The 15,759-nt window shown below is 49.9% G+C and overlaps 1 protein-coding gene across 2 annotated transcripts in view; it reads right to left on the bottom strand.

Annotated features, from left to right (window-relative positions):
* Positions 1 to 15,759, bottom strand: part of EPHA8 (EPH receptor A8) — a 123,722-nt gene that overhangs the window by 18,036 nt on the left and 89,927 nt on the right. For both annotated transcript variants that reach the window (XM_077260520.1, XM_077260519.1), the window contains one exon: positions 594 to 756. In XM_077260520.1, coding sequence (XP_077116635.1) covers positions 594 to 756 — 163 coding nt within the window. The remainder of the gene's footprint in view (positions 1 to 593; positions 757 to 15,759) is intronic.

Here is a 15,759-nt window from a genome sequence, read left to right on the forward strand (position 1 = left end):
ACAATGCACGGAAATGAGGATACAGATGGCAGAAACAAGAGACACAGAACACAGGTACAGGCTAGGGTACGAAGCCCCACTGGGTGGCAGACACAAAAGATAAAGAACACAGGTACAGACCAGGGTAGGAAGCCCCACTGGGTGGCAGACAAGTGAGTAACAGAACACAGGTACAGACCAGGGTACGAAGCCCCACTGGGTGGCAGACACGAGAATAACAGAACACAGGTACAGGCCAGGGTACGAAGTCCCACTGGGTGGCAGACACGAGAGTAGCAGAACACATGTACAGGCCAGGGTACGAAGCCCCGCTGGGTGGCTAACAGAAGAGATAAAGATGGAACCTGGCACCTCAGCAGCAAGAAACTAACTGAGGAAGTAAGTTGCTCAGGCATTCCCCCAGGGGTGGGAATGCCTTAAGTACCTGATGCCTCTTGGCCATTGGCTAGGGACAACTTAGGAGAATGCACACAGTCTCAATAAGAGTTATTTATCACATATTACAGTATGTAACAGGCAGATATGACATATAGCTATCATGTCATTTCAGGTTTTCTGCATGCGTTTCTCACTTCATGTTCTAGATCACTTACATTCTTTACTAGTTTCCACCTCCACCATTTGGCTGAATCGTCCACATCCAGCAGAGGTGCGCGCCCTGACCTGAAACATATAGCGTGTTGAAGGCTTGAGTCCGGTCACTATCGCCCGAGTCTCCGCAGCCTTCAGTGTAGAATAGCTTAGCATCTCCTTATCCTAAAATAAAAATATAGCACATGAAGCAGTATCCAGATGAGAACAGGAGCGAATAAGACACAGCGACATCCAAGTGCCTGAGTGGAGTTGGAGTGTATACATGAGTACAACGGAGCAGGGAGGAACAGTAAGGAAAACTAACCCAATATGTGCTACCTCTGCCTGAGTGAAACGTTGAAGATTTTTATGCTGATACTTGATCTTCTTTGTAAGAGGAATATCATTTCTATATGTTATCTTATAATTACCCAAAGATATTACGGGCGCTGTGCTCCAAATGTGTCTCAGAAATGTTAGGCAGGCACAATAGCAAAGAGGGAAGACAGTGAAGATGGATAATGGCAGCACGGGAAGCAATGAAGACAGAATGGCAGCAGAGTAGCACGGGAAGCAGTGAAGATGGAGGATGGCAGCAAAGGAGCAGGGGAAGCAGTGAAGATGGAGGATGGCAGCAAAGGAGCACGGGAAGCAGTGAAGATGGAGGATGGCAGCAAAGGAGCACGGGAAGCAGTGAAGATGGAGGATGGCAGCAAAGGAGCACGGAAAGCAGTGAAGACAGAATGGCAGCACAGTAGCACGGGAAGCAGTGAAGATGGAGGATGGTAGCACAGGAGCATGGGAAGCAGGGAAGATGGAGGATGGCGGCACAGGAGCAGGTGAATCAGTGAAGATGAGGATGGCGGCACAGGAGCAGGTGAATCAGTGAAGATGGAGGATGGCGGCACAGGAGCAGGTGAAGCGATGAAGATGGAGGATGGCAGCACAGGAGCAGGAGAAGCGGTGAAGATGGAGGATGGCGGCACAGGAGCAGGTGAAGCGATGAAGATGGAGGATGGCAGCACAGGAGCAGGAGAAGCGGTGAAGATAGAATGGCAGCACAGGAGCACGGGATGCAGTGAAGATGGAGGATGTAAACTGTAGGCCTCTATTCACACAGCATGCATTTTGTAGCACTGGGAGGCCCGCCTGTATATGCGTCTGCGGCGCCCCAGTGTCCTGGTCATCGCAGTGATGTCATTATCCTTTGAGGGGAGAAGTGATGTCATGTCTGAAGGCAATGAAAGACAACCACATTCAGGTATCACACACATGCAAAATGTTCACACTCCAGACCAGAAGGGGGTGCTCTAAGCCTGTTTAGGGTGAACTCCCCTATTTATATCCTGATCTGGAGGGAAAGGAGTTCAGTTCCTGTCAGGCAGGGAGAAGGAGAGGAGCTCTGCTGGCATGAAGTGCTGCAACTCCTGGGAAAAGACACTAAAAGGTGAACATACTGCAGAGATTGTGCAGGAAAGCAGAGCACAGGAGAGGAATACCAGAGGGAGATCGGCCAGGAACAAGCTGCTCCTTTCTGAGGCACAGAAGCCGGTAGCCAGAAACACTGAGGGAGTAACTGTCTCCAAGCCTTGCTCCAGAGACCGGCAGGACAGTCAATTTCAAGTTGGCTGCCCGACCTTAATACCTAAGAAGACACAGTGGCAACTTGCGGGGGCCGGGGCGTCTCTAGGGTCCCTATAAAAAGCCTCAGGCCATCAGTCATATGGGTTTGTCCTATCCATACCATCTGGGGGTCAGAGAGGAAGAAATAACATCTAGAACATCTACAAGAGTTGTGAGGACCTTACCGGGAAGCTCAGCAGGGAGGTACTACAACACACAGGCGCTAGTAGGAAGGCTACTGATTTCCACCTGGATAAGGGGACTCTGGATTTGCCTTCAGACCAGCTGGACTCTGCCTGCCCTGTCATCTGGCGCCCCGGGCTGAGGATACCATCTGAAGTCTTCAGTAAACAAGGTAAAAGACTGCAAACCTGTCTCCTCGTTCTTTACTGCACCTTGCCCATATATAAACTCTTTTACTGGACACCCCTGAGGGCCACGGACCGGGTCAGCCACCGTGACATCCCCCGAACCGTAGGACCCAGTGCCGAGTACCCCATCGTCCTACTCTGGGGGGCGATCCATTTTGGCGTCACGAACAGGATCTACTTAAGCCTGAAAAATAGGGTCATGTGTGTCCCTAAGAACTGTGCCAGAACTGTATGTGAACTGCGATTTGCTTAAAGACTGTGTGTTGCAAATTGCCACCAAAATCCGCTATTGCCGCGCCGTGTGGAGCACGAGGAGAGGAGCCACAGCTTCGTGGGCAGAGCCAGCCGAAAAGAGCGTGAAGCAAGAAGACGGGTGCCGTGCCGCTGCCTGGGAAAGCCGGAAGTGGAGACACCGTGCAGCAGAGCCGCCAGAAGAGACGCTGCAAAGTGCCAATTCCGGAGAGGAGCCCCGACTTCCACCAGGTTAGCAGAGGGGAGGAACGGCCATGTCCGATCCGGGAAGGGAAGTAGCGGCGGTCGCAGCCGCAGACCTGGAAGCGCCTCCAGGCCCCGCAATAGGCGCAGCCGCAGGCCTTGTACGGCCGCCGGGTTCCATAGAGCTTGCCGCTTCCATGAGCCAGCCGGACGCCGCCACGGCTACGGCGGCCATAATGCCCTTCTCCATGCCATACATACCTGGAGCAGCCTGGCTCCCACGATACTCTGAAGAATCGCATACATTAACTGACTTTAAGGAAGGGATCTGCAGCCTGCTTGAGTTTTATCCCTTGACAGAGCCTCAGAAAGTTCACATGGTAATGGGCCAACTGTTTGGTGCTGCTCTGAGAGAAGTGAAGTCCTGGCCTGCTGCGGATAAGAGAACTGCACAGCAGGTCTTTGTAAAGCTTAAAACCACCTTTGACACCCGCACCGCTACAGAAATTAAATTGATGTTCTATTGGTGCAAGCAGAGGCCGCAGGATAGCTTACGGGACTATGCCCTTAATCTCCAGGAGGCACTGCGGGCAATCAAGCAGGATGATCCAAACAGCATGCAAGATGAGGATAAACACTTAAAGGAGCGGTTCATCGAGGGGCTCCTGTGCAGTCACCAAAGGGCCCAACTGCACCTCCTGGCCATGCAGAATCCTGACCTGACCTTTGCGCAATTTAAAGACAAGGCCATCCAAGTGCTACATGAGCGACAGCCCAGCCGTGCAGTACTTCCCAGGCGTCAAGCCCTCACGTACCACCAGGAGGTGGCGCCAGATGCTCAAGTTTCTGCCGAGGCCGGTGCCCAGATCCTGGAAGACAATTCCCCTGCAGGACTACGCCTCCAGATGCAGGGGCTGACCAAGACCATTGCTGCCTTAGCTCGGACCGTGCAGTCCCTACAGGAGGCCCCCAAGGAGAAGATCAAGCTGGCTTCCAGACCAGAGGATGTTCCCTGGCGACGACAGAGGAGGATCCCACCGACCAGAGGCAGAGACGACGATCGCTTTCATCAAGACGGACGACCCATCTGCCTCCGCTGCAACCAGATGGGCCACATTGCAAGGTACTGTCATTTAAACGAGCAACCCCTGGGACAGAGGGCCAACCCCCAGGAGTAGGACGACCAGACCCGCAAAACTGGAGAGCCAAGTACATTGGAGGACGACCTGTTCTCCCCATTGTGATCGACGGTATTCCCATGAACGCTCTGTTGGACACCGGTTCTCAGGTGACAACTATGCCTTACATCCTTTATAAATGTTATTGGGAGGACACCGACATTACTCGTGGCCCTGATGATGATTTCACCATAATAGCCAGTAACGGTCAGCCATTGCCACAAGTGGGGTACAAAGAGGTCACCATTAAAGTGGGGCGGGTAGAATTGAAGGCCCAAGGAATTGTAATTGTTGATATTGACCGACGTGAATGTAACCCCATGATGACCATTGGTACTAATGTCATAGAAAATTGTCTTGCAGAGGTTATTGTCTTGTTACAGCAGGTGGCAGAAACAGCTGGTTACAGTGAACAACGTGCCCTGCAGAAAGAAATCAGAGCTCTGATGCAGAGACAGCAGGTAGAACTGACTGGTGGAGAAATTGGCCGTGTCACAGTGAGTGATTCAATCCCCATTGCAATACCCCCCAGGAGTGAAATGTTAATATGGTGTCGGGCAGCAATAGGCCTCAGAGGTAAAGACTACCAGGCCCTGGTAGAACCTGTGTATTCAGATAGTAGGCCCACCCTCCTGACAGCCAGAGGGGTGGTTGGAGTCTGCAAGGGGTGGGTGCCAGTACGTGTCCTTTACTGTGGAGAGGAAGAGGTCCACCTAACCAAATATGCCACACTTGCCAAATTGTTTGCTGTTGATAATAATGTGATACAGGCAACAGAACCCTTGGTCCCGTCCAACCAGGCGGAGGGCAATGGCTCTGCAGGACAAATGGAAGATTGGTGTCAGAAATTACACGTGGGCACTGACTCTACCCCATCGCACAAAAACAAGGGGCTTACAGGGTGGTTCATGAGTATGAGCGGGTATTCAGCAAGCACACCCTAGATTTTGGGCAGGTAAAAGGGATTCAACATCATATCCCCACGGGAGATCATCCACCCATTAAAGAGCGATACCGTCCTGTACCCCCAGCTCATTATCAGTGTGCCAAAGACATGTTGCGAGAGATGAAGGAGGCTGGGGTAGTGAGAGACAGTTGTAGCCCTTGGGCAGCTCCATTAGTCCTCGTCAGGAAGAAGGATGGCACGATGAGGATGTGTGTTGATTATAGGCAGATAAACCGCATTACCCATAAAGATGCATACCCACTGCCCAGAATAGAAGAGTCCTTGGCTGCTTTAAAATCTGCTAACTACTTCTCTACCTTGGATCTCACCAGTGGGTACTGGCAGGTTCCCGTAGCAGAGGCGGACAAGGAAAAGACGGCCTTCACCACACCAATGGGTCTCTGTGAATTCAACTACATGCCATTCAGACTGTGCAACGCCCCAGGAACGTTCCAGAGGATGATGGAGTGCTATCTTGGACACAAGAACTTTGAAACCGTGTTGCTATATCTGGACGATGTCATTGTCTTCTCCAAGACTTATGAGGACCATCTGAAGCACCTGGCCGAGGTGTTCGAAGCCCTGTCCAACTTTGGCCTAAAGGTAAAACCGTCCAAATGCCATCTGTTAAAGCCCAAAGTGCAGTACCTGGGCCATGTAGTGAGTGCTGAAGGGGTGGCCCCAGACCCTGACAAGGTCACTGTGATCAGAGACTGGCCAAAGCCCAGCAACCTCCATGAAGTCCGGCAGTTCCTCTGGTTGGTAGGCTACTACAGGAGGTTTATAAAAAAGACTTCAGCTAGAAAGCCGCGCCATTGCAAGACCTGTTGGTGGGCCAATCCAAGAAAACCAAGGGTAAGAATACCTCATTTGACTGGAATGACGGCCTGGAAGGATCCTTCACTTGTTTGAAGTTGGCGCTGACGGGAGAAGAGGTGCTGGCCTACCCTGAATATGACCAACCGTTTGTGCTGTATACGGATGCCAGCAACATGGGACTGGGAGCCGTATTGTCCCTGGTCCAGAAAGGCAAAGAGAGGGTAATTGCTTAAGCCAGCAGGAAACTTCTTCCCACTCAACGGAACCCTGACAACTACAGTTCCTTTAAGCTGGAGTTCCTCGCCATCGTTTGGACAGTGACGAAGAGGTTCAAGCACTACCTGGCCTCAGCAAAATTCACCATCTTCACGGACAACAATCCACTGACACACTTGGACACAGCGAAACTTGATGCCTTGGAGCAGCGGTGGATGGCCCGGTTGTCCAATTATGATTTTACCATCAAGTACCGGGCAGGGCACAAGAATGCGAATGCCGATGCGTTGTCCAGGATGCCCAACTTGCCCGAAACGGGAGAGGACTCGGAAGCACTCGAGGAAATAGAGTTGCCAGCTTTCCATCGCCCCAAGGCCACTCAGTATTCCCATCATGTGAGGAACGGGCGCAGGAACAAGCAGGACGCCACACTGAATCCCCTGCCCCACCATGGATGGGCAGAGACTCAGAACAGTGACCCCGTGGTCCGTCAGGTGAAAGAGCTCCTGACACAGGCAGGTTCACACCCTGGCCCGGAGGATCCACAAGAGACGCAACAGCTGTGGAAGGGGAGAGGCAAGCTGTTTATCTATGATGGTAAGCTGTGCCGAAGAAGCATCGACCCACGCACCCATGAGTTGGTATGGCAGATAGTAGTCCCAAAGCAAGATGCGCCAATGGTTCTGGAAGCGTACCACGATGGAGCAGGACACTTCGGATGGAGGAAGTTGGAAAGTCTGCTTTGTGGAAGGTTCTACTGGATTGGCATGAAGAAAGCCATCGAAAAGTGGTGCCGAGAGTGTGGCCCATGTAGCCTATGCAGGAAGGACCGTGACAGCCAGAGGGCTCCCCTACAGCCCATCATCACCAAACGACCGCTCGAACTGGTAGCGCTAGATCATGTGAAGCTAACACCCAGCCAGTCAGGCTATGTCTACGCCCTAACCATCGTAGATCACTACTCTAGATTTCTGGTAGTTGTGCCTGTCAAAGATGTGACAGCAAGGACAGCAGCCAAAGCCTTCCAGCGGTACTTCTGTAGACCACACGGGTACCCGGAAAAGGTACTGACTGATCAAGGACCAGCCTTTGAAGCGGAAGTGTTCCAGGAATTCTGCAACTTATACGGGTGTAAAAAAATCAGAACGACACCGTATCACCCCAAACCAACGGGATGTGCGAAAAGATGAACCAAGTGGTAATCGACTTACTGAAGACCTTGCCTGTGGAGGAACAGAACTTATGGCCAGCAAAGTTGCCCGATTTGGTAGACATGTACAACCACATCCCAGTGAATTCCACCAACTGTACCCCAGCATACCTGATGAGAGGAACATCCAGCAAGTTACCTGTTGATCTAGACATGGGGGTCCTAACCCCAGAAGATACCTCGCCAGATGCAGATTGGGATACAGAAAGGCAGCAAAGGTATCGCAAAGTACAGGAATGTGTGGAAAGAAGTCTAGCCCAAGCCAGACAAAAACAAGAAAGGGACTACAACCAGCATGCTCCTGCAGTTCTCTTGTCACCAGGTGAACAGGTACTCAAACGGAAAAGGAGACTACACAAACTTGACGACCAATGGGAAGCAGAACCATATACTGTCCTGCCATCTGACTTTGACAATACAAAGGTCTGTCTCATCAGCAAAGATGGAGGAGAAACTTCGACAGCAATATCCAGGGACCACCTCAAAGTATGCCCTGACAAGTTGAGAGATAGAGAAACGGATTAAAGAACGTCTCCACCCGTGGAGAAGGTGATACACACTGTTCTTGGTGACTTTCCCCAGTCTTGGACTCAAATAAATCAGGCCATCGTGGTGCCTGTTTTGACGTTTCGTCAGCAGAAACCGCCGGAACCAAATGTGATGCCAGATCATCTGGAACCAAAAGAGACTCTGCACCAACAGATTCCAGTAGCCAACGCGATCCCAGCCATAACTCAGCCACAGCAGACTCCAACAGAGGATGCCATGCCAACAGATGAATCGGCAACTCCTCCCTCTGCTGTCGGTGAATCTGCCATGCCCACAATTAGTAGCAGCAGTCCTGAGAGCTCCGGCATACCAGTGCTACCTAGACTCACTAGAAGTGTAGCCAGAAGACAGTGCACCACACCAGCGATAGCGAGCACAGCGGACCCTGTTAGGTCACTAGCAACCCCTGCATTGCGGAGGTCTACACGTAGCACTAAAAATCAGACCCCAATTCACTACAAAACTTGGAAATATTAACGGTTGCTGCTGTTTGGTTGAAAATGTTTGTATATATATCTTTGTTACAGATTCAAAATGGACAATGGAGTAATGGACAGTGAATTGCTCCAAAACTTTCATTATACTTTTAAAAGGAGTCCCTTTGTTTACCCGGGATCCCTGCTGTTTCAAGTTTGCATTCACTGAACTGGGAGTCATGAACTGTGCATGACCGAGACTTTCGCAACGTTCAAGTGTCCTCACCTCCCATAAAGGGAAGCACTACTTTTGTATAAGTTGGTCATAGCATTTCAAAATTGTATGTATTTTGCTTTTTGCTAATATGTATTGTTGTTCTTCTTTTCCCAGTCCCGGAGTACTGGATTTAACAGGGGGGGAGTGCGGCACCCCAGTGTCCTGGTCATCGCAGTGATGTCATTATCCTTTCAGGGGAGAAGTGATGTCATGTCTGAAGGCAATGAAAGACAACCACATTCAGGTATCACACACTTGCAACATGTTCACACTCCAGACCAGAAGGGGGTGCTCTAAGCCTGTTTAGGGTGAACTCCCCTATTTACATCCTGATCTGGAGGGAAAGGAGTTCAGTTCCTGTCAGGCAGGGAGAAGGAGAGGAGCTCTGCTGGCATGAAGTGCTGCAACTCCTGGGAAAAGACACTAAAAGGTGAACATACTGCAGAGAGTGTGCAGCAAAACAGAGCACAGGAGAGGAATACCAGAGGGAGATCAGCCAGGAACAAGCTGATCCTTTCTGAGGCGCAGAAGCCGGTAGCCAGAAACACCGAGGGAGTAACTGTCTCCAAGCCTTGCTCCAGAGACCGGCAGGACAGTCAATTCCAAGTTGGCTGCCCGACCTTAATACCTAAGAAGACACAGTGGCAACTTGCGGGGGCCGGGGCGTCTCTAGGGTCCCTATAAAAAGCCTCAGGCCATCAGTCATACGAGTTTGTCCTATCAATACCATCTGGGGGTCAGAGAGGAAGAAATAACATCTAGAACATCTACAAGAGTTGTGAGGACCTTACCGGGAAGCTCAGCAGGGAGGTACTACAACACACAGGCGCTAGTGGGAAGGCTACTGATTTCCACGTGGCTAAGGGGACTCTGGATTTGCCTTCAGACCGGCCGGACTCTGTCTGCCCTGTCATCTGGCGCCCCGGGCTGAGGATACCATCTGAAGTCTTCAGTAAACAAGGTAAAAGACTGCAAACCTGTCTCCTCGTTCTTTACTGCACCTTGCCCATATATAAACTCTTTTACTGGACACCCCTGAGGGCCACGGACCGGGTCAGCCACCGTGACATCCCCCGAACCATAGGACCCGGTGCCGAGTACCCCATCGCCCTACTCTGGGGGCGATTCATGTCAGTAATAAGCTGTAAACCAGATGCTCTGCATTGCCTGTGTGAACAACGCCACATACAGACTATTATCTCTTATCTTTTTGTGCACTAATGCCAAACAGCCAATACTGGATTGAAAGTGGTTGTTTCATCGGTATTTTTTGCACCTGTGATTTTGCCATCATTTATCGGGTCCGCTGCACCCTGCTAGTGCATTTGGTTGGAGGCTTCAGCAGGTGATCATCTCTGCTTTTTCTCTGTGATTTTTTCAACTTTTTGGAGGATTTTTAAGTCCTCTTTTAGTGTCTGTGAGCTTTTACTCAATGTTTAGCGTTAGGACTGGCAAAATGTAAGGACCCTTGACGCGGGTTGCCAGCTTACGTATTGAGGCCCCAATGTAAACTAATACCTTACATATATTGATATGTGGGTTTTTTTTGCACTTTATCTAGCAGGGTGCAGTCGGACCAAGATGGCTCTGTAAACTGTAGGCCTCTATTCACACAGCATGCATTTTGAGGCACTGGGCGGCCCGCCTGTATGTGCGTTAGTAATAGGCTGTAACCAGATGCTCTGCATTGCCTGTGTGAACAACGCCACATACAGACTATTATCGCTTATCTTTTTGTGCACTAATGCCAAACAGCCAACACTGGATTGAAAGTGGTTGTTTCATCGGTATTTTTTGCACCTGTGTTTTTGCCATAATTTATCGGGTCCGCTGCACCCTGATGGTGCATTTGTTTGGAGGCTTCAGCAGGTAATCATCTCTGCTTTTTCTCTGTGATTTTTTTCAATTTTTTGGAGGATTTTTAAGTTCTCTTTTTGTGTCTGGAAGATGGAAGATGGCAGCACATGAGCAGGAGAAGCGGTGAAGATGGAGGATGGCGGCACAGGAGCAGGTGAAGCGGTGAAGATGGAGGATTGCGGCGCAGGAGAAGTGGTGAAGACAGAATGGCAGCACAGGAGAATGGGAAGCAGTGAAGATGGAGAATGGCAGCGCATGAGCAGGAGAAGCGGTGAAGACAGAATGGCAGCACAGGAGCACGGGAAGAATTGAAGATGGAGGATGGCGGCACAGGAGCAGGGGAAGTGGTGAAGATGGAGGATGGCGGCACATGAGCAGGGGAAGCAGTGAAGGCAGAAAACAGGAGCAGGGGAAGCGGTGAAGGCAGAAAACAGGAGCAGGGGAAGCAGTGAAAGCAGAGAATGGCAGCACAGGAGCAGGGAAGCGGTGAAGATAGAGAATAGCAGCAAAAGAGCAGGGAGAACGGTTAAGGCACAGGATGGCAGCACAGGAGCAGTGGAAGCAGTGAAGGCAGAGAATGGCAGCACAGGAGCAGGGGAAGCGGTGTAGATGGAGGATGGCAGCACAGTAGCAAGAGAAGCGGTGAAGGCAGAGAATGACAGCACAGGAACAGGGGATGCAGTGAAGGCAGAGAATGGCAGCACAGGAGCAAGGGAAACGGTGAAGGCAGAGAATGACAGCACAAGATCGGGAGAAGCGGTGAAGACAGAGAATGGCAGCACAGGAGTAGTGGATTCAGTGAAGGCAGAGAATAGCAGAACATGAGCAGGGGAAACGGTGAAGGCAGAGAATGACAAACACAGGAGCAGGGGAAGCCGTGAAGACAAAGAATTGCAGCACAGGAGCAGGGGAAGTGGTGACGGCAGAAATTGGCAGCACAGGAGCAAGGGAATCGGTGAAAGCAGAAAGTGGCAGCAGAGGAGCAAAGGAAGCGGTGAAGGCAGAGAATGGCAGCACAGGAGCAAGGGAAATGGTGAAGGCAGAGCGGGGCAGCATAGGAGCAGGGGAAGCAATGAAGGCAGAGAATGGCAGCACGATAGCAGGAGAAGCAGTGAAGGTCTAGAATGGTAACACAAGAGCAGGAGAAGCGGTGAAGACAGAATGGCAGCACAGGAGCAGGGGAAACAATGGAGACTGAGAATAATAGCACAGGAGCAGGGGAAGTGGTGAAGGAAGAAAATGGCAGCACAGGAGCAGTGGACATGGTGTAGAGTGAGAATGGCAGAACTGGAGCAGTGGACATGGTGTAGAGTGAGAATGGCAGCACTGGAGCAGGGCATAGTGAAAGTGGAGAATGGCAGCACAGGAGCAGGTGAAATACAGGGATTACAATTTAGAGGACTAGCAAAATATATTTCTCTGATTTCACTTTGAAGCTATTTGGGACAGCTGGAAGAATGATTGTCCGGAGAAGGAAAAGTGAGCACTGCCATAAATACTCTGTGTAAAAAATATGAAGATATAATTTCATGTCAATCATTTGTATACTGTCACGGTGTGACTTGACCCAGTGATGGTTGATCAGCTAACGGCACAATACTCATACAGCGGGGATGGTATAAGTGAGAGGAAGGCCCTACCCGTAGGGAATGGGGAATGGTCACCATCTGAGCTCAAACCTGAGCCTGACCCTGCACTCCCCTAATGCCCTATGCGGGTCCTTCCCCCCACCGCTGTCAGGATACCTCGTCCCTTGCAGTCACCTAATACTGCCCTGGCTAGTGCACTGGCCGGCAAGGAGCACTAGCCTCAACTCTGCAGATAAAACACACAGGGGGAAAGTGACAAACACCAAAGAGACAAGGTTACAAAAACACCAGACTAGGCTTATGTACACTACTGCTAAGCTCCACACCGCAGATAACAGCAACTGGACTCCAATCACCAGAGCGCTGCTCCTGCTTGGCTGGTCTCCAGAAAGGAACTGTATAACCAACAATCAGCTGATGCATCAGGTGACTTTTTAAAGGATTGTGGGAGTAGTCACCACCTGCATCAGCTGACCCAGCAGCGCTGCAATAACACCAGATTGCCAGCATTAACCCCCGATGATCCAAAAGGAAAAAAGTTTTAAACTGAGTGGAACCAGAGCTGCCATAAATACAAAAATGGATCGTGACATACACTGTGTTCCAAATTATTATGCACAAAGAGTTTATGAGTGATAAGGTTAGAATTTTTTTGTTTGTCATTTAAACTCATTGATGGTGATGTGTGTCAGGGCTCTTTATATCACTGAAAGCAATTGCAGATACCCGTGCAAATTAGTTTGGCAGGTGTGTCCAAATAAAGCCAAGACTACTTAAGAAGGCTGTTCCACATTATTAAGCACCCTACATTTTTGGCCAAAATGGGGAAGAAAAAGGATGTGTCGGCTGCTGAGAAGCAACAAGTTGTGGAGTATTTAGGTCAAGGCATGACTACAATCAACATTGCCAAGACACTTCATCATGATCATCGCACAATCAAGAAGTATGTAGCTGATTCCCAGCACACACGTGTGCGTGCTGATAAGGAAAAATTGAGGACTCTTTCCAACAGACAATTGCGTAAGGTTAAAAGAGCAGCTGCAAAAATGCCTTGTCATAGCAGCAGACAAGTTTTTGAAGCTGCTGGTGCCTCCAACGTCCCCAGAACAACAAGATGCAGGGTCCTTCAGAGGTTTGCAGCTGTGCGTAAGCCATCCTGTCAACCACCTCTATCCACTGCACACAAGCAGAAACGGCTCCAGTGGGCCAAACGATACATGAAGACTGACTTCCAAACTGTTTTGTTCACCGATGAGTGCCGTGCAACGCTCGATGGTCCAGATGGATGGAGTGGAGGATGGCTGGTTGATGGACACCCCATGAAAACACTGCTAAGGCGCCAACAAGGAGGAGGTGGAGTAATGTTTTGGGCTGGAATCATGGGGAGAGAGATTGTCGGCCCCTTTGTGATCCCTGAAGGGGTAAAGATGAACTCCATAATCTATGTGGAGCTTCTAAAACCACACTTCCTGCCATGGTTCAAGAGGAAGAACCATGCTTTCCGCAGCAAGATCATTTTCATGCATGATAATGCACCGTCTCATGCTGCAAAAAACACATCTGCATTTCTGGCTGCTATGGGCATAAAAGAGGACAAACTTATGGTGTGGCCACCATCTTCCCCTGACCTCAACCCCATTGAAAACCTCTGGAGCATCATCAAAAGGAGTGTCTATGATGCCGGGAGGCAGTTCACATCTAACGCTACGTTCACATTTGCGGTCAGCGCCGCAGCGTCGGGCGCCGCAGCGGCGCCGCATGCGTCATGCGCCCCTATATTTAACATGGGGGCGCATGGACATGCGTTGTGCTGCGTTTTGCGCCGCATGGCCGCAAGCGTTGGACGCAAGAAACGCATCAAGTTGCATTTTTTTTGCGTCCAACTTTCGGCCAAAAACGACGCATGCGGCGCAAAACGCAGCGTTTTAGCGTGCGTTTTGCCGCGTTTTTGTTTGCGTTGTGCGCTGCGGCGCCGACGCTGCGGCGCACAACGCAAATGTGAACGTAGCCTAAGCAACATCTCTGGGAGGGTATTCTGTCCACATGCAAAACAATTGAAGCAGAAACCATCCAAAAACTGACAAATTCAATGGACGAGAGAGTTCAGAAGCTTCTTTCGAACAAGGGGTCCTATGTGCAAATGTAACATCTAGGGTTGAGCGAAACAGATCGACAAATTCAAAAATCGCCGACTTTCAGCAAAGTCGGGTTTCATGAAACCTGACCTGATCCTAGTGTGGGATCGGCCATGAAGTCGCCGATCTGCGTGCAAAAGTTGCATTTCATATGACGCTTTCAGCGCAATTTTTCAGCCAATGAAGGAGGACGCAGAGTGTGGGCAGCATGATGACATAGGTCTCGGTCCCCACCATCCTAGAGAAGGGCATGACAGTGATTGGCTTGCTTTCTGTGGCGTCACAGGCGCTATAAAGGGGCGTGCACGCCGACCGCCATCTTACTTCTGCCGATCTTAGCATAGGGAGAGGTTGCTGCAGATTCATCAGAAGAAGGGATATAGTTAGGGAGGGAAGATTAACCCCCAAACCGCTTGTGCTGTAGCGATTTCCACTGTCCAACACCACCTTTTTTTTGCAGGGACAGTGGAGGCTATATTTTTGTGCATCAGCTGTGTAGCTTATTAGGCTCCCTTATAAGGCTCCCTGATAGCTGCATTGCTGTTTGCACGCTGCTGTGCAAACCAACTGCTTTTTTAAAAGCAAAAATCCTGTTGCTCCTTTCTGCACAGTTATCTTGCTTATTTGTTCACACTTTTGTGTGCAGCAGTCTTTTTTATTGCTGCCATACTTGTCCTGAGATCATTGTAGGGAGATTGAAATTGTACTACAGTCCTTGTATTTTTTCATATATCTTCCAGGCACTTTCTGCCACTTACATTGTGTTGTTTTATACACTGGGCCTGAGTTTTGGTTCAGTCTCTCAAAAAAAAAGTGAGATTCAAATTCTCACAAAGTGGATATACTTCAGTCCTGTTAGTTTGTCGTATATCAGCCAGCCACTTTCTGCCACTTACATTGTGTTGTTTTATACACTGGGCCTGAGTTTTGGTTCAGTCTCCCCAAAAAAAAGTGAGATTCAAATTCTCACAAAGTGGATATACTTCAGTCCTGTTAGTCTGTCGTATATCAGCCAGCCACTTTCTGCCACTTACATTGTGTTGTTTTATGCACAGGGCCTGAGTTTTGGTTCAGTCTCCCAAAAAAAAGGGAGATTTAAATTCTCAACAAGTTTATATACACCTTCTACCGTGTTTTACAGTACCATATAACGATTGTTATTTTGGTTAGATTTTCCAAAAAATGAGGAAGTCTGATGGAAGAGCCCGTGGGTGGTGGTTGCCAGCTAGTACTGATAGTGGTGGTGCATCTGGTGGTAGTGGCAAAAGCACAATAGCACCTAAGGCTGGAGGTGTTGAGCCAGCGTCATCGCCTGGCTACACAAGGCCTAGAAGGCTCCCTTATCTGGGAGTAAGAAAACAGCTTTTAAAGCCGGAGCAGCAGGAAAAAGTTTTGGCTTTCCTTGCTGACTCAGCCTCTAGCTCTCTCGCCTCCTCTTCAGAAAGTTCCAAATATAAAAGCAGCGAGTCGTCAGTGGATGCTCCCGGTCAGGAACAAGACGTTTCTTTGTGTCCTTCACCCAAACCAAAAGTGAAGGATGCCTCAGGCGACACTACAGGTTACTC

Source organism: Ranitomeya variabilis, chromosome 4 (genome assembly GCF_051348905.1).
Source record: "Ranitomeya variabilis isolate aRanVar5 chromosome 4, aRanVar5.hap1, whole genome shotgun sequence".
Lineage (NCBI taxonomy): Eukaryota > Metazoa > Chordata > Amphibia > Anura > Dendrobatidae > Ranitomeya > Ranitomeya variabilis.